The 20,039-nt window shown below is 44.0% G+C and overlaps 1 protein-coding gene across 1 annotated transcript in view; it reads left to right on the plus strand.

Moving 5' to 3' along the window:
- LOC109925323 (cytosolic 10-formyltetrahydrofolate dehydrogenase-like) overlaps positions 1–15,861 on the plus strand; it is an 82,135-nt gene extending 66,274 nt beyond the window's left edge. The window contains exons 14-20 of the mRNA XM_048606659.1: positions 963–1,091; positions 3,924–4,023; positions 7,653–7,751; positions 9,231–9,396; positions 11,538–11,643; positions 11,854–12,053; positions 13,773–15,861. Coding sequence (XP_048462616.1) covers positions 963–1,091; positions 3,924–4,023; positions 7,653–7,751; positions 9,231–9,396; positions 11,538–11,643; positions 11,854–12,053; positions 13,773–13,828 — 856 coding nt within the window. The 3' untranslated portion in view covers positions 13,829–15,861. The remainder of the gene's footprint in view (positions 1–962; positions 1,092–3,923; positions 4,024–7,652; positions 7,752–9,230; positions 9,397–11,537; positions 11,644–11,853; positions 12,054–13,772) is intronic.
- The last annotated feature ends 4,178 nt before the right edge of the window (positions 15,862–20,039 follow it).

Below are 20,039 nucleotides of genomic sequence, written 5' to 3' on the forward strand. Positions count from 1 at the left end.
TCTCAGATTCACCAGCATCTGCAGTTCCTACTATCTCTAAAAATGATGAAAATCTGGAATAATCACCTGGGCAAGAATGGAAAGTTCTGCCTGGAATCATTGGCTGAGATTGTTCCTTTACTGGGGTAATCAGCTACGAGAAAGATTTGCATTTGCATAGCACCTTTCACATCCTCAGGTTATCCCAAAGGGCTTCAAAGGCAATGAAGGCCTTTTTGAAAATGTTCATTGTTGTAGGAAAACCTGTGTACAATTTGCACACAACACGATTTCACAACTAGTGCTACGATAACAGCATGAGAATCTGATTTGAGTGACGTTGATTGAGGTTTTAGTATTGATCACCCAGGAAGACTCCTCTGTCCCTCTGCAGAATATGAGCTCAGGGATAAGCCTCTGGGTTTAGGTCTCAAATTAGGGACAGCCCCTCGGACAGAGCCGCATTCCCTCAGCATTGCATTAGGAGTCTCTGGATGATGGGCTCAAGGCTCTTGGGGTGGGACCTGAACTTATGACGACTACCTGCCTCAGAGAAGAATCTTGACTTGAAACTTGCTTTCTCTCCATGGCTGCTGTTAGACCCACTGTGATCTCCAGCTTTTGTTGTTTCCTGTCGGAGAAACATTTGTTAGCTCTTCCTGATCCAAGTGAGAGCTGCTCAGGTTGAGTGATCAGATGTCACCCTCATGTCCTGCAGTATTGCTGTGAGGATCCACTGGGGTTTTAGATTTGAAAACAGCAAAATGCTGGAGATAACAGTGCGTCAGGCAGCATCTATGGAGAGAGAGCAAGTTCATGTTTCAAGTCTAAATTATTCTTCATCAGACGAAGAATCATCTGGACTTGAAAAGATAGCTGTCTCCCTCTCCATAGATGCTGCCTGACACACTCTGATCTCCAGCATTTTCTTTTTAGTGCAGATTCCAGCATCAGCAGTAATTTGCTCCTATGTCTGGTTTTAGATCTGTTTGGTCAGAGACCACTTTTCTGTTTGCAGGTTCGTTGATTGGACAGAGAATAGCTGACCATCCCGATGTTAGAAAGCTTGGCTTTACTGGATCAACCCCAGTCGGCAAACAAATCATGAAAAGGTAACTGTGAAACTGAGCAGAGTGCGACCAGCAAATCACCTTCACTTTATCAAAGGAGAGTTTTTATTTAAGAAAAGATAAATGTTCTATTCAATCACAGAATGCAGGTGTTGCTCTCTAGACTGCACTTATTGCCCAGGAGAAGGTGACGGTGAGCTGCCTTCTTGTATCATTGTGGAAAATTTCCCCGGGATACCCATTGATTCCAGTTTTGCTCAGGCTCATTGATGCCACACTCAGTCGAATGCAGCCTTGATATCAAGACTGTCAACTCTCACCTCACCTCTGGAATTCAGCTCTTTTGTCCATGTTTGAGCCAAGGCTGTGATGATGTCAGGAGCTGAGTGGCCCTGGCAGAACCCAAACTGGGCGTCACTGAGCAGTTTATTGCTGAGCAGGTGCTGCTTGATAGCGCTGTTACTGATACCTTCCATCACTTTACTGATGATCGAGAGGAGGCTGATGGGGCGGGAATTGGCCGGGTTGGATTTATCCTGCTTTTTGTGTACAGGACATACTTGGGCAATTTTCCACATTATCGGGTAGACGCCAGTGATGTAACTGTACTGGAACAGCTTGGCTAGGGGAGCAGCAAGTTCTGGAGCACAAGACTTCGGTACTATTGCCGGAATGTTATCAAGGCCCGTAGTCTTTGCAGTATCCAGTGTCTCCAACCGTTTCTTGATATCACGGGGAGTGAATCGAATTGGCTGAAGACTAGTATCTGTGATGCTGGGGACCACTGGAGGAGGCCGAGATGGATCATTCACTCGGCACTTCTGGCTGAAGATTGCTGCGAATGCTTCAGCCTTATCTTTTGCCCTGATGTGCCAGGCTCTTCCATCATTGAGGATGGGGATATTTGTGGAGCCTCCTCCTCCAGTCAGTTGTTTAATTGTCCACCACCATTCACAACTGGATGTGCAGGACTGCAGAGCTTAGATCTGATCCATTGGTTGTGGGATTGCTTAGTTCTGTCTATCACTTGCTGCTTTCGCTGTTTGGTGTGCAAGTAGTCCTGTTTGGCGGCTTCACCAGGTTGATACCTCATCTTCAGGTATGCCTGGTGCAGCTCCTGGCATGCCCTCCTACACTCTCCATTGAACCAGGATTGATCCCCTGGCTTGACGGTAATAGTAGAGTGGGAATCAAATTTTTTTAAATGTCCTGACCGCTATTTGGAGGTGAGCACGAGTCCTCATCAATACTTACACCCTGATCTTCAATGTTGCCCCATTCACTACCTTAACTGCTAAATCTTTCACTTAGACTGGATCAAATCTCTGAATTTTGGTTGACTGACCTCAATCAGTCAGGTTGGATTCAAACTCCAGTATCAGAGTGAAAATCTCCAAACCAGTAAACATCCAAATTGGAATTGTGATCTTCTAAAATTCACTCTTAAATGTTACTGTCCATTCATATCATTCCTCCTTGAGAAATTTGTAGGAGACCTGCTTTAGAGCTGACACAGTTCACCCTTTGCTCCACCCCCGATGCTCAGTAGCAGCAATGTGCACAATCTACAAGATGCACTGCAGAAATTCAACAATAATTCTTAGGCAGCACCTTCCAAACCCACGACCACTTCCATCTAGAAGGACAAGGGCAGCAGATACATGGGAACACCATCCCCTGCAAGTTCCCCTCCAAGCCACTCACCATCCTGACTTGGAAATATATCGCTGTTCCTTCGCTGTCGGGTCAAAATCCTGGAATTCCCTCCCTAACCAAAATGTGGGGATCTCTACAAGAGTTCAAGAAGGCAGCTTATCACCACTTCTCCAGGGTAGAGATGGCAATAAGATTGAACTTGTCAATGTCATCCACATTCCCATGAGAGAATAAATAAAATATATTGGAAGAATAAAATAAATAATAAAGTCACCAAAGTCCTACTAGCACATAGGGCTGCTCTCCCATTGGAGAGAGATGACTGTGGGGTGGGGTGGGGGGTGCGGGGTGCGGGGAGGGGGAGCGGTTTCACTGAGGGTCACCATGCCTCAGGGGAGAGGAGAGGTTGAGAAGGAGAGTCCTTCATGGTATCCTCAGCCATTCAGGGAATTAAACCCACACTGTTGGCATCACACTGCATCACAAACCAGCCAACTAAATATTGCAGGCCTGGAGGTTACAGAGTTAGGGAAGCGCAAGGGAACAGTGCGATTTGAAAACCAGGATGTGTGTGTTTTTTTAGATTGGTTGATTTATTGTTGTCAAATGTACTGAGATACAGTGAAAGGTGTTGTTTTGCATGCTCTTCAGGCAGATCATACTGTACAGAGTGCATCAGGGTAACAGGACAGAGTACAGAATGCAGCGTTACAGCCACAGAGAAGGTACAGAGAGAGAGATCAGTATTAACATTTGAGAGATCCATTCAAATGTCTGATAACAGCAGGGAAGAAGCTGTTCTTAAATCTGTTTGTATGTGTTTTCAAACTTTTATATCTTCTACCCAATGGAAGAGGGTGGAAGAGAGTATAACTAGGGTGGGAGGGGTCTGTGATTAATTTGGCTGCTTTCCCAAAGTAACATGAAGTATAGATAGTCAGTGTAAGGAAGGCTGGTTTGTGTGAAGGACTGGGCTATGTTTATGACTCTCTGTAGTTTCCTACGGTCTAGGGCAGAGCAGTTACCTTACCAAGCTGTGATGCACCTGGATAGGATGCTTTCTATGGTGCGTCTATAAACATTGGTAAGACCTATTGCGGACATGGCAAATTTCCTTAGCTTTCTGATGAAGTAGAGGCATGGTTGTGCTTTCATGAAATTTAAAAATGAACCTGGGTTTTCTCTTTACTTTAAATGGTGGTGTATCTCTCTCTGCAGCTGTGCCTTGGTTAATGTGAAGAAAGTATCTCTGGAGCTGGGGGGTAAATCTCCTCTCATCATCTTCAGTGACTGCGACTTAGTCAAAGCTGTGCGTGCGGTAAGAAGATTAACCTCAAAACTGTGGGTCTGAAGTGTCTAAAACGAGCAGGGCTCCTTCTAACCGAAGCCATTGTGCAGCCAACACACTGGACTGAGAGTGGAGCTAGTTTCATATTCCATCGAACCTCACTCCTCATTGAGGAGAGTGGAGACTAACCCCAGATGGGGGTAAATGTGATGTCCCACCCAGACAGAGTGGAGATGGTTTCTTCTCCACACAGGGAAACACTGGACTGCAGGCTCAAAGCAGCACTTTCTGCTCATATCCTCCCCGTCCCTCAACCCACCCACTGCCGGATGTTGAACGCAGCTACACAGACTGTGTCCCTGAGTCTGGGCTGGCCTAATGGGGGAGGGGTGTGGGCCACGGCTGCTAAAGTTAACGAGACAGAAAGAACTGAGGACCATGCCGGGCAGCCAGGGTTCCTGCTTGGGTATTATTGTCCACTTTGTCCAATTATAAAGTACACATGTGTCTGTCAGATGAAGATGGGGCAGGTGAGGATCACGATACACACCTTGTCTGAAAGACCTCTTAATGCCCAACATTCAGGTTTATACATTATAACTGGCTCCTTGGAATAGTCAAAACTGCAGGTAACAAAAGTAAAGAGTTTCAGCAGCGCTGACTCAGAGTTAGGGAGCTGCAATATTTGGGTTGGAAGTAGATGGACTTGAATTGGAGACCAAGTGATAACGGGGTCAGAAACTCAACCCAGGGTAAAGTTGGACATGAGATTGTGAGCAGTCAATTTCAGACGAACACTGGGGCTAGGGAGAGGAGTTTAGTCATGAGAACAGGACACAATGGTTTTGGTCTTCCCAATGTTCAGTTGGAGAATATTTCTGAAGGACTGATGGCCAGACTGTGCATTGAAGACTTTGGAACCAGACATACTTTCACTAGAGATAGTAGGAACTGCTGATACTCGAGTCTGAGATAACAAGGTGCAGAGCTGGAGGAACACAGCAGGCAGGCAGCATCAGAGGAGCAGGAAGGCTGATGTTTCGGGCCTAGACCCTTACTCAGAAATGACTTTCACTCGAACTGAGCAGGGAGTACAGGGTTGTTTTGTTTTTATCATTGAATCATATCAAATGGCTAATTGGTCTGTTGCACCAGTGCTAACCCTTTGATATGATGTGGAGGTGTTGGTGTTGGACTGGGGTGGACGAAACCAGAAGTCACGCAAAACCAGGTTATAGTCCAACAGGGTCATTTGAAATCATGAGCTTTCGGAGTACAGCTCCTTCATCAGGTGAACTCTTTGATAGGCTAGCCAGTTTTCTCCATTACCCCAATCTGCTCAAAGTCCTGAAAATATTACCCAATTTATTTATATATCCAATTCCCTTTCACGTTCAAAGCATTCCAAATGGTATCAATGAAGTCTCTAAAAATCCTCCCCTTCTGATTTTTTCACATTTATTTTTAATTGGTGAGCCACTCCTGCCTGTTACTACCTCTCCAACCAATGGGAACAGTTTCTTCTTGTGCACACTAAAACTTCATGATTTTGAACACCTCTGTGAAGCCTCCACTCAGGCTGTTTCGCTAACCTCTCTTCTCCGAACATAGCTGAAACCCCCCACGTCATTCCTGACGTTGAGTCCTGGTCTCATTCTGGTAAATCTCCACCACACCCTTTCCAAAACATTGCCATCCTTATGAAAGTGTCAGATATAGAATTAAACACAATTCCCCATCAGAGGCTTACCCAGTCTTTTTAAAGGTTTTAACAAAATGTCTAAAATAAAAGCAAAGTTCCACAGAAATTGTTGGAGAAACTCAGCAGGTCTGGCAGCATCTGTGGAGAGAGAAACACAGTTTTACTTTAGAATTCTGAACAAGAGTCATATTGGACTTTAAATGTGAATTTGGTTTCCCCATAGATGCCAAGTTTCTCCAGCATTCTCTGTATCCACTGTTTGTGTTCTTCATTCTCTGATAATAAAACAATGCAGGCTGTGAGCTTTAACACATACAATCCCAGATCACTGAAGAAGTGATGGACTCTTTCTGATTCTGCCATGAACTGCTCATAATCTTTAGAAATGCAGGGATCAGTCTCACTGGACAGGAAGCTAGACTGCAAGACTGGATTACCTAAAGGTTAATGTTAGAGTAACTGATAATAATTCATTGGTCATGAGTTAAGACAAGTAATTAAAAATGAATCTGGGTCATTTTTGGAGTAGGAGGAGAAGGAGGTAATCATTAATCTAGGGGATAATCCTAAAAGTCCAACAGGTTGACTAATGTCTGTCCAGGAATTCACCTGCTAGCCCTGGGTAACTGTCTGCGTGCAGTTTGCACATTCTCCCCGTGTCTGTGTGCAGTTTGCACATTCTCCCCGTGTTTGCATGCAGTTTGCACGTTCTCCCCGTGTCTGCATGGGCTTCCCCTTGGTACTCCAGTTTCTTTGCACAGTCATGGATTGGCCATGCTAAATTGCCCAAAGTGTCCAGGGATATGCAGGTTAGGTGGGCTAGCCATGAGAAATGCAAGGTTGCAGGGACGGGGTAGGGGGTTGAGTCTAGGTGGGGTGCTCTTTGGAGGGTCGGTGTGGATTAGATGGGCCAAACGGCCTGTTTTCATGCTGTAAGGATTATATGATTCCTTACCAGGCCTGGATCCATACGTAACTCCAGTCCAACATTGTGGCTGATATTGTGAGTGGGCAGTGATGGCAGTGTACCAATATCAAAGGACCGGAATATATTACCTATCATACAAATACAGGAGAGAAGAACCCTTCAACCCATCCTGCCAAAAATAGACTCCGGGGGTCCCTGAATTACCAACATCCAACTTATGAATGCTTGTACTTACAAGCACAGTCCCATACAGGGCTGTAATTTTAAAGATCCAACTGGTTCAAATCGATTTACAAATGGACTCATGAACAGATCCACTCGAAACCCGCTCACTGCCTGTACCATCCACACTAAATCCATAAGACCATAAGACATAGGAGCAGAAATTAGGCCATTCGGCCCATCAAGTCTGCTTCACGAATCAATCATGGCTGATAAGTTCCTCAACCCCATTCTCCTGCTTTCTCCTCGTAACCCTTGATCCCCTTGATAATCAAGAACCTATCTATCTCAGTCTTAAATGTACTCAATGACCTGGCCTCCACAGCCTTCTGTGGCAGTGAATTCCATAGATTCACCACTCTCTGGCTGAAGAAGTTTCTCCTTATCTCCGTTCTAAAAGGCCTTCCCTTTACTCTAAGGCTGTGCCCTCGGGTCCTAGTCTCTCCTACCAATGGAAGCATCTTCCCAACATCCACTTTGTCCAGGCCATTCAGTATTTTGAAAGTTTCAATTAGATCCCCCCTCATCCTTCTAAACTCCAATGAGTATAGTCCCAGAGTCCTCAAATGTTCCTCATATGTTAAGCTTTTCATTCCTGGGACCATTCTCGTGAACCTCCTCTGACCCCGCTCCAGGGCCAGTACATCCTTCCCAAGATATGGGGCCCAAAACTAGCCCCACCTTTCCGCACTAGACCCATAGCCTTGAATGTTATGAAGGTTGTGAGGTTTCCTGCCTCAATACCCCTCCCAGGCAGTGTGATGGCTATTCATGTAAATGTACATTTAACATTTGCTTTCTCTGTAGGGAATGGGGGCTGTGTTTTTCAACAAGGGAGAGAACTGTATTGCTGCTGGTCGGCTTTTCGTCGAAGAATCTATTCATGATCAGTTTCTGCAAAAAGTGGTGAGTCTGACAGTTCTCTGCCTATTCAATGAAGTTCAGTATCAGACAGTGGTTCAACTCAGAATGTAGAGCAAAACTTAATCCCCACTTTGTCTCAACCCTGGATCAGTGCAGAATCGCTTTCTCCCTCAGACATTAACATCAGACACTAAATCCTATTCCAGGACTTAAACAAAATGTAACCCCAATTTGTTCACCATGGTGGTCAGTCACTGACTAACAAAAGAATATATGTTTATTAAACAAAATATATAAATTTAAAAGACAATTTGGAAACAAGAAAAAGAAAGATCTAATCCTTTTTCTCCCCAGTAATATTCTTGTTATACCTGAAAATTCTTCAGAGAATGTTCCTGATATGGATAATAATCCTCCCCCTTTACTGGACTGATTCTATAACAAACATTTGAGTGTGTTTTGTTGGAGTTTAAAGCTGCAACCATACAATTTGAAAATAATGCATGCAGTGGGAAGAGAGTGTTATAGTCAGATTTTATTCAAGATGTGGAGGAAAACAAATTCATCAACAAAAATTTGCTTAGAATATGATTGTTATGGAAATTCCTGTGTGCTTAATGTAAATTATAATATTAGTTTCAATTTTAAATAGAAATAGTGATGAGGGGATTGCTACTAGAAAATGAAAATGCTATTGAAGATACCTTTATATTTAGGGGGCAGTATGAAGCTTGATGAAGGCTTATGGTATATTCTTATTATTTGGGACTTGGTTTTAAAGTAAAGTTAAACAAGCTTTTAGTTTTCAATTCGGTAAAGGTAACGTGTTTTCTTTTCAAGGAATTCTGTGAGTTAACTATAACCTGGTGAGATAGTTCCTGAAGTGTTTGTGTGGTTGAGCTTTTTTTTATTACAATAAAGGGGCCAGAGGACTGAAGCAGGTTGCAATTCTGAAGAAAAGATTTGTGCCAGCAGAAAAACAGTATAATTTTGGCAGTTTCCAGGCCACCAAAGCTGGAAAGAAATCTTTAGTTGTTTTAGTGGTCCCGTAAACAGGGCTGGAAAAAGCCCTGACTTCAATCAGACTACCCCTTAACCTTCTAAGTTCGAGAGAAAACAGGCTTAATTTGTATAATCTGTCCTCATAACTTAACCCCTGAAATCCAGGTACCATTTTTGTAAACTGATATTGTGCTCCCTCCAAGGCCATATATCCTTCCTGAGGTGTGGTGCCCACATCTGCTCATAGTACTCCACTTGGACTCTAACCAGGGTTTTGTATAACTGCAGCATGACTTCTGCATCCTTGTAGTCCAGTCCACCAGCATCCCATTAGCTTTGTTGACTACTTTCTGCACCTGTTTGTTTAAAGGTCTATGCACCTGAACCCCAAGTCTCTTTAGACATCCACTGCATTTAACTTTGTACCATCTAGAAACTACCCTAATATATCCTTCCGAGTCCAATGTGACTCTTCTTCAGAATTCATTTCTATCCTCTTTCTTTGTTACTATCTGACAGGTTGAAGAAGTAAAGAAAATGAAGATTGGTGACCCTTTGGACAGGTCAACAGACCATGGGCCTCAGAACCATAAGGCCCACCTGGACAAACTGATTGAGTATTGCGCTACAGGAGTGAAGGAAGGGGCCACGCTCACATATGGAGGGAAGCAAGTCCTGAGACCTGGTGTGTGAATGTAGCAGGGTTTACACAAACAATAATCTCAGCATCCAGACAAATCCCACTTGTCCCTGTGACAGATGACTGATCAAAAATAATATAGAACATAGAACATAGAACATTACAGCGCAGTACAGGCCCTTCGGCCCTCGATGTTGCGCCGACCTGTGAAACCAATCTGAAGCCCATCTAACCTAAACTATTCCATTATCATCCATATGTTTATCCAATGACCATTTAAATGCCCTTAAAGTTGGCGAGTCTACTATTTTTGCAGGCAGGGCATTCCATGCCCTTACTACTCTCTGAGTAAAGAACCTACCTCTGACATCTGTCCTATATCTATCACCCCTCAATTTAAAGCTATGTCCCCTCGTGCTAGCCATCACCATCTGAGGAAAAAGGCTCCCACTGTCCACCCTATCTAATCCTCTGATCATCTTGTATGTCTCTATCAAGTCACCTCTTAACCTTCTTCTCTCAAACGAAAACAGCCTCAAGTCCCTCAGCCTTTCCTCATAAGACCTTCCCTCCATACCAGGCAACATCCTGGTAAATCTCCTCTGTACCCTTTCCAATGCTTCCACATCCTTCCTATAATGCGGCGACCAGAACTGTACGCAATACTCTAAGTGCGGCCGCACCAGAGTTTTGTACAGCTGCAACATGACCTCATGGCTCCGAAACTCAATCCCTCTACCAATAAAACCTAACATACTGTACGCCTTCTTAACAATGCTATCAACCTGGGTGGCAACTTTCAGTGATCTATGCACATGGACACCAAGATCTTTCTGCTCATCCACACTACCAAGAATCTTACCATTAGCCCAGTACTCTGTATTCCTGTTACTTCTTCCAAAGTGAATCACCTCACATTTTTCCGCATTAAACTCCATTTGCCACCTCTCAGCCCAGCTCTGCAGCTTATCTATGTCCCTCTGTAACCTGCAACATCCTTCCGCACTATCCACAGCTCCACCAACTTTGGTGTCATCCGCAAATTTACTAACCCATCCTTCTACGCCCTCATCCAGGTCATTTATAAAAATGACAAACAGCAGTGGCCCCAAAACAGATCCTTGAGGTACACCACTAGTAACTGAACTCCAGGATGAACATTTCCCGTCAACCACCACCCTCTGTCTTCTTACAGCTAGCCAATTTCTGATCCAAACCGCTAAACACCCTCAATCCCAAGCCTCTGTATTTTCTGCAATAGCCTACCATGGGGAACCTTATCAAACGCTTTACTGAAATCCACATACACCACATCAACCACTTTACCCTCATCCACCTGTTTGGTCACCTTCTCAAAGAACTCAATAAGGTTTGTGAGGCACGACCTACCTTTCACAAAACCGTGTTGACTATCCCTAATCAAATTATTCCTTTCTAGATGATTATAAATCCTATCTCTTATAATCCTTTCCAACACTTTACCCACAACTGAAGTAAGGCTCACTGGTCTATATGAAATTCTTTAGCACCTTCCAAAAACTTGGAATACCCCATAGTAAAATAGAGCCATTCCAGCGTTTAATGAAGTATTGTCATTGTTTGTATTCAGGAAGATAGATGTTTAGTTGTGCATAGCAAGATCCCACAAGCTGTACTCCAGCAATGACTCGATACCATGTGTTCATGTTGTTGATTCAGGCAGAAATGATTACTATGAAAAACGGCACTTTCAACAGTGTGGCACTCCCTCAGCGCTCCCTCAGCACTGACCCGCCGACAGTGTGGCACTCCCTCAGCACTGACCCTCTGACAGCGTGGCCCTCCCTCAGTACTGATTCTCCGACGGTGCAATGTTCCCTCAGCACTGACCCTCTAACACTGCAGCACTTCCTTCAGTACTGACCCTCTGACAGTGCGGTGCTCCCTTAGCACTGACCCTCTGGCAGTGTGCCCTCCCTCAGCACTGACCTTCTGACAGTGCGGCACTCCCTCAGCACTGACCCTCCAACAGCGCGGCGCTCCCTCAGCACTGACCTCCGACAGTGCGGCCCTCCCTCAGCACTGACCCTCCGACCCAGCACAGGGTTAGAGTAAATCTCCTTCTGCACTGTCTCCCATTGTACATTCCCAGGACAGGGGCAGTATATTTTTTGTACAGTCACTGTGAGTTTCTGGTTCTTTTGCAGGGTTTTTCTTTGAACCAACTGTGTTCACTGATGTACAGGACGATACGTTCATTGCGAAGGAGGAATCCTTTGGCCCGATCATGATTATCTCCAAATTTCAAAATGGGTAGGTTCTCTCAAACTGCCTGCTCCCCGCTCACCACAAAAGACATGTGATAAATGTTAGCAGCACAGGGCAGACTGAGAGAGGAAGGTGGATGCTTTAAATGTTTAATAGCTGTGCCGATGAGTCTGCTCTGGGCTGTCTACAGGCATAGGGTGACTTCAGTATTGTGAAGTGATGTTGTTGTGCTGACCCTGGGTTTTATTTCAACAGGGATTTGGAAGGGGTCCTGAGTCGAGCCAATAACACTGAGTATGGTTTGGCTGCAGGCGTGTTCACCTGCGATCTCAGCAAAGCTCTCTACGTCAGTGAGAAACTGCAGGCTGGAACTGTCTTCATTAACACCTACAACAAAACTGACGTCGCTGCACCATTCGGGGGCTTTAAGCAATCCGGCTTTGGCAAGGATCTAGGTAGGGTATCTACCCAGGAGAATTAGAGACACCTTCTGGATCGGGACTGCTCCACTATCACAAGCCAAACAGTCAAAGATCCACCCCAGGTGTCACAGTGTTGCAGGGAAGAGTGTGCTGAAAATCCCACTGCACTTTCCCAAAAACGGCCACAGCATTTGGAAATTCCCAATGCAGAGCCCCACATTGACCAATTTACCCAACGGACTGCCACTTAGCACAAAAGTAACTCACAGCAGGTCCTCTTGTACCAGGAAGATAACTCTATTTGTTGTAACATACTGCACTTAGCTTTAACAAGAGCAGTGATTAAAAAAAAATTAGATTTATGCAACCTAAACTATACCTGTTCAAAACGCAAAACATACATTGAATCCTGATTAGGGAAGGTGAAAGTTAGCTATTTTAACATAAATGCTGTGTGTGGGAATAGAGCCCAGCTAAATTCTACAGAATACTGCTCGAAACCACAAGGTGCAGTGCCTCCTTTGCTTTGATTGTTAAGAATCCCGACCTGAAACGTCAGCTTTCCTGCTCCTCTGATGCTGCCTGGCCTGCTGTGTTCCTCCAGCTCCACACTGTGTTATCTCTTCCTAAAATGAAAATTTACTTTATTGGAATGATTGCTTGTTATTTATAGAGGGAGGTGATGGCCTAGTGCTATTGTCGCTGGACTGTTAATCCAGAGACCCAGGTAATGTTCTGGAACCAGGTTTGAATCCCACCACAACAGATGGTGGAATTTGAATTCAATAAAAATCTGGAATTAAGAACATATTGATGACCATAAAACCCCGTTTGTCAATTGTCAGGAAAATCCAACTGGTTCACTGATGTCCTTTATGGAAGGAAACTGCCATCCTTACCTGGTCTGGCCTACATGTGACTCCAGACCCACAGCAATGTGGTTGACTCTTAACTGCCCTCTGGACAATTAGGGATGGACAATAAATGCTGCCCTAGCCAGCGACGCACTCATCCTGTGAATTAATAATAAAAGAAAATTATGAAGAGTGGACATCACTGGCTGGGCCCAGCATTCATTGCCCGTCCTTATTTGCCCCCTTGAGAAGGTGGGGGTGAGCTGCCTTCTTGAACCGCTGCAGTCCATGTGCTGTAGGTAGACCCACAATGCCCTCAGGGAGGGAATTCCAGGATTTTGACCCAGTGACAGTGAAGGAACAGCAATACATTTGCAAGTCAGGATGGTGAGTGGCTTGGAGGGGAACTTGCAGGGGGTGGTGTTCCCTTGTATCTGCTGCCCTTGTCCTTCTAGATGGAAGTTGTTGTGGGTTTGGGAGATCGCTCAATAGTGGAGATGTTGCGCAGTGACTTCAACTGGTTTGTTTCAAGTGCAGTGATTGGGAACAGCCTCACAATTTTCTCAAAGTCATCATTTTCTCAAAATGAGTGGCTCCTGGCTGTTCCCCCTTTCCACCTCACCCTCCTCCCTCATGTAACTGAAGTGCTCCCTCGTAGTAGTCCTGTGGGGTAAAAGGGTTAACTCATGTCCTTGTCATTCTGGAACCAAGGCATTGAGGTACAGGTCAACCCTGCTGTAATTTAATGGCAAGGGTCAGCTATGTGTTTGAGGGTTAGAATGGCCTCCATCCTGTTCCTCAATTGATGGCAGAAGGAGCTGAGATGAGGTCGCACCACTTTCTGCTGATGGATCACTGCTGTTTACAATACAGTTACTATCCCTCTCTTATTCCACAGGGCAAGAAGCTCTGAATGAGTATCTGAGGACCAAAACGGTCACCGTCGAATACTAGCAACGGATTGGAAACAAGGAAAAGAAGCAAAACTGTTTGTTCCAGAGACTCTCATCACTGACAATGTCACTTTCTGATAAAGGAATGAATACCCAGACGAACATTTGCTAATAATCAATAATAATGCAATTCTAGTGACACCTCTGATCCCACTCCCAGATATTTGGCCAATTGGTGGAAATCTGTAATTAAATGGATTGCTCTCTGAAAGGGCCAGAACAGAGTTGATGGGCTAAATGACCACTTTCTGTCCAGCGCCATTCTATGATTCACGGAGAACCATTGTTGTTGTTGCCATCATTGATTTCGGTCTGGATACCAAATCTTTGGCCTTAGCTCCTCCACACTTCTCCAATCAGCAGAAGACAATCATCATTTAAATATCAGATAAGGGAGGAAGCCATAGGGGCACATTCTAAAGATGGACAATAAACATTGACTCAGCCATGACCCTCACAATTAACTGACAGATTTTTGAAAAATGCCCTTGAGCTTTCACTGTGACCCTCCCACCCCGGTTATACCCTCTCCCACCCTCTCCCATCGGGCAGGAGATACAAAAGTTTGAAAACACATACTAACAGATTCAAGAACAACTTCTTCCCTGCTGTTATCAGACTCATCAACTGACTTCTCATATTAGAGTTAATCTTCCTCTGCACCGTCTCTGTCTTCTCAAAAATTTTAAACCTTCTCTGTAGCTGTAACGGTAGATTTTGCATTCTTTTCTACTACCCTGATGTGCTTATGTTAGATATGATTTGTCTGGACTTTTCACTGTATCGCAGTGCATGTCACAGTAATAAATCAAATAACCTCAACTTCACTGACACAGCTTCGCTCCATATCTCTTGCTGCCCTCTTCCAACAAGAATCTTGGAATCTCCAACTGATGTCCAACATCCACATATCTTTGGGAATTCTTGCTTTCAACTCCCATTGTGTGAAGAATTGCGTCCTGATGTCAGTCTTGCTCAGCTTGGTTTTGAACTTAAGGTAACATCATTTTGTTCTGGCCTCCTGACTCCCAGTACCAAACCCACCACACGTTCTCTCTGTCGATGTTATCAACTCTTTAGTTTGTCTTGAACATCTCAGTTACACCATCCTCTCTCTCCAGTCCACTTTCTGCACACACTTCACCTCCCCCTCCACCTTTAGTCCTCCCTCTCCATCCATACCTTCTCTCTCCACAGCCTTATCTTTCTTGCCCTCCCTCCCCATACTTTCTGCTCCCTCTCTTCCCCACTCTCTCTCCCTGTCTTGTTCTCCCCCCACCCCCCAACTCTCTCTCTCTACCTCTGTCCTCCCCGTAGTATTCCATACTCAAAAGTTCCCTCCCTCCTATCTGCTGTGAGTGCTTGCTCAGAGCCAATCAGGTAAAGTCGAATAAGCTCCCCAACTCCACTCCTCTCTCCTCTCCCTTTCCTCCCCTCTTCCCTCCTCTCCCCTATCCTCTCTCTCACCTTTCGTCACCAAACAGGAGTCAATAGCCTGCACTCTGGTTCCATTCCCTTCTCTATCCCAGTGATCAAAGCTAATGACTGTACCCCAAGCCAGATATCAACTTTGAACCTGGGATCTTCCTACTCATTGTGACTGAGTGAATTATAGAAGCAGACTGTATGAGGGCCCATCCAGCCATTTGGCCCATCGATCCTGTGCTGCTTGCTCTCCCGAGTAATGCACTCAGGCTTCAATTATGTGATTTCATTTCAACCCTTGGATCTTACCCAATGTGGAGCCCAGGAATGTACCAATTGGGATCCAGTCATATTCACTAGACAAGAGGTAATCCACTGGAGAAAGGACAGTGATTGGATGGTCAGACAATCCCTTGCCGTACCTGGATTAAACTGGCCATTTGTACCTCTCAGAGGATTCTCGGAGATCTCTGGTGTGAATCAGATGATTTGCAAATCCGTTTTCACCCCCTGACCTGCAGAACCGTGCTTCCTTTTGCACTGCGCTGTCACTGTTGATGATTTTTACGTGATGTTTAATAGTTTGGTAATAAATGCAGTTTAATTAGATTTATTCTGCAATTGCTTTCTTGAACAATAGCAGAGTCTCAGTACCACAGCACAGAAGGCAGCCATTCGGCCCATCTTGTCTACAGTGTCTCTCCAAATGAGGATCCCACCCAGCACCTTCTCCCTATCACTGTGCACACTGCTTTAATCTCATTCTCTTTGGAAAATCTTGGTTAAACCTGCATCCACCAGACGAACAGGCAGGGCGCTCCTGATCCTAACCACTCAATGTATTAAGAAACTTTCCTCATATCACTTTTGCCAGTGTAATTCCTTGACTGTGTAATTATAATATTCACACTATGAAGTTATAATGTTCGCTATTTTGTGAAGAAAGACAATTTGTCTTCGAAGTGGACAAACCATTTTACAAAATGGCTTCCAGAAATCACATGACTACCTGAAATCACACGACTGTAGTTGAGGATTCAGCTGGTATTTGGTTGAGACTGTAATTATCTCAGGAAGAAAACATGAAGGTACCCAAGGGCATATATAGAAACCCTTTGATAGTGGTTCACCTTCAGCTGTGAATAGATTTTCCTAGCCCACTGTAACCTGACAATGTGAGATGTTCAAGATGATGACTAATACAGTTTGAAAAGTTAGTTCCCTCAACGACACAAATGGATTGGAGGTATACTCCAGGCCTAGACCAATCTCATGCTTAATATGAAAGTATGATGCAACAGTATTGGGATAGCAGCCAGTTCATATTTAGATCTGTATAAGACAGACTGTGACCATAGAGCCCAGCTCACACTCCTCCCCACCCCCACATCCCCAGGAAGAACACTGAAAGACACCATCAGAGACAGGGTCCTCAACCAAAGGCAGCACAAGGAAGAAGGCAGTATACCAAAATCAATTGATGTCCTACTGAAAAACTAGGCAATCTGCAAGTGCTGTATCCTCAGAACAAGCAATGAGAACCTTTCTGTCTCAGCCAAATTCTACTGAGTCCATATGACTACAAGAGCCATTATAGCTGCAGAATCAGGCTTCCATGTTCAACCTCTTCATACATTAACATAAGCCTTTGAGCAATCCAGGCCCATGACGATCAGAGAGACTGATCTTACGTTCATCTTTATAAATATCCTTCCTCATGACCTCCTTGTAATCTCAGTATATGTATGTTTTAGATAATAACTTTATCACTTTTACTGGAGTAAAAACAGTAATTGTTCTAAAATAAACTAACCTTCATCTTGTTTAATACAAAGCCTTGCTGTGGCCTCTATTTTCGAATTGAAAACACTCACAAGCTAAAAGGGGCATAGAAATGGGCTGTACAAATTCATAGGTTTCCCGACTCCTCTGAAGGCAGGCCTGGTATTATCAAGATGTTTAATATTTGTAAATATCTCAATAATGCTCCCCACACCCCATCCTCACTCTTGCTGTCTTCTGTCTGAACACAAAGCAGCCAGTCTGAGTCATGGCTTCTCAATTAAACTGGTCTTTCTCTGGAAACCGAGAGAAAACTTTCTTAAGGTTGGCAACTGCACAATTTAAACTGGAACTTTCAGGTTAATACCATCTCGGACTAAAGTAAATTTGTACATGTTTAAAAACTGTACCATTTTACCCAACATGCATGCATTGAGTCCTCTGTACCTCATTATTCCAGGATCACTGTCTTCACACCTCATTATTCCAGGATCACTGTCTCCATACCGTATTATTCAAGGTCCGTATGAGATGCATCCTAAATTGCTGAGAGAGGTAAGGGAGCAAATTGCAGGGACATTGACAGAAATTTCCCGTGGCCTCTCTGAACACAGGATTAGTCCTGGTGGAACTGGAGGATTGTAAATGTGACACTGTTGTTTAAGAAAGGGACAAATGATAACCCAGGAAACGACAGAGCTGCCAACCTGACATTAACAGTGAGAAACTGATGGAGGCCGTATTACAGGATAAGGTAATTATACACTTAGAGAAAAATAAGTTAATGCTAGACAGTCAACACGGCTTTGTTAAGGGCAGGTCCCGTCTGACAAATGTAAATGAGTTCTTTGAGGAGGCGACACAGGCAGTGGATGAGGGTAGCACTGTAGATGTTGTATATTTGGACTTTCAGAAAGTATTAGATACAATGCAGCATGGCAGATTGATTAGCAAATTAGAAATGTTTGGGACTGATGGTTCCTTGGAAATTTCTGTCAATGTCTCTGCAATTTGCTCCCTTACCTCTCTCAGCAATTTAGGATGCATCTCATACGGACCTTGAATAATAAGGTATAGAGACAGTGATCCTGGAATAATGAGGTGTGAAGACAGTGATCCTGGAATAATGAGGTACAGAGGACTCAATGCATGCATGTTGGGTAAAATGGTACAGTTTTTAAACATGTACAAATTTACTTTAGTCCGAGATGGTATTAACCTGAAAGTTCCAGTTTGAAGTTGGCTAAAAGATAGGAAACAGAGGGCAGGGATAGATGGGCATTTCTCAGATTGGAGACAAGTTGAAAGTGATGTTCCCCAGGGATCAGTGTTGGGACTCTTGCCTTTTCTTGATTTATATCTACAATTTCGAGATGGGTGTTGAGAGCAAACTCGCTAAATTTACAGATGATACTAAGCTAGGGAGAATATTAAATTGTGAGGATGATGCTGAGTGACTTCACAGGGACAGTGACAGGTTGGTGAAAAGGGCAGACACATGGCAGATGAGTTTCAATGCAGAGAAATGTGAGGTAATGCAATTTGGTAAATGAAACATGGAGAGACAATACAGGCTCAATGGTACAACTTTCAGGGGAGCACAACAGCAGAGAGGCCTCGGGGTTCATGTACATGATTCTCTGAAGGTGACCAGGCAAGTTGAAACAGTTGTGAAAGAAGTTTATTGGCTCCTTGGGTTTATAAATTGAGGCATAGAGTATAAAAGCAAAGAAGTGATGCTACACTCCTACAAATCATTGGTCAGACCACATTTGGAGTATTGTTTTCAGTTCTGGACACCTTGTTTAAGGAAAAGCCCTGGAGAGAGTTCAAAAAGATTTACTAGAATGATACAAGGAATAAAAGATTTTAGATACAAGGAAAGATTAGAGAAATTGAGCTTATTCTCCTTGGAGCAGGGAAGATTAAAAGGTGACTGATGGAGATGTTCTGAACAATTTTGACAGGGTAAAGAAAGATATTCTGTTTGGACTAGTTGGTATGTCAGTAACTAGGAGGTCACAATTTCAAGACTATCAGTGAGCGAGCTAGGAGAGAGATGAAGAGAAACTTCTTTACTCAGAGAGTTGTTAGGATTTGGAATGCACTGCCTGGGTGAATAGGGGAGATGGATTCCACGCGAGGTTTCAAAAGAGAGCTGGATAGATATTGGAAAGGGATGAATTTACAGAGATCGGTCTGGAGACTGGGATTGTTGGGTAGCTCTTTTGGGAGCTGGTACAGACATAATGGCCTCCTTTTGTACTGTAAAATTCTGTGATTCTATGATCAGGGTCAGTGCAGCTCATTATTCCAGGACTGAGAGTCTCTCTTGGTTGGCTGCAGACTGTCACAATCAGATTTATTCTGGGAAATGGGAAAGCGGGGCTCTCAAACCACTTTTAGAAAAGGCAGCAATTCCCATGGAGCAGTGAAATCTGGGAATTACTAGAAAGAATCAGCAATTGACTCCTATTTCACTGCTAATTGTGGTAATGGTATGAATTTATAGATACATTGTAAATTCATGGCAGAATCCTAAGCATCAATATGTTCATGTTCGAAACATGCATTATAATGATAACTTACAATAATCTTCTTCAGAAAAATTAACACCATGCAGATATTTCTATTAATCGAATATTGTAAACAGTAACAGAAGTCTTGTTGAGAAAACTCCGGTGCAGTTTCTCGGGATTATGCCCAATGAGGAGCTGCTCTGGGAGGGTAAGGCTGACAGGTATTGACACACACACACACAGCAACTTCCTGACATAAACATGGTGCAGGATGGAGACGAGCCAGAGATTACAAATGTTATCCATCACACAGCCCTGTTCTTATTCCTTATATCCAGATGTGCTGTCACACAGGGACTGGAAGTATTTGTGAACAAGGTACTTCAGCTGTTGCTTAGAGCCACTCACACCCCTCAACATTCACCACACTTGGACAGTACTGAGGGAGTGCCGCACTGTCGGAGGGTCAGTACTGAGGGAGTGCCG

Source organism: Rhincodon typus, chromosome 16 (assembly GCF_021869965.1).
Source record: "Rhincodon typus isolate 14 chromosome 16, sRhiTyp1.1, whole genome shotgun sequence".
Lineage (NCBI taxonomy): Eukaryota > Metazoa > Chordata > Chondrichthyes > Orectolobiformes > Rhincodontidae > Rhincodon > Rhincodon typus.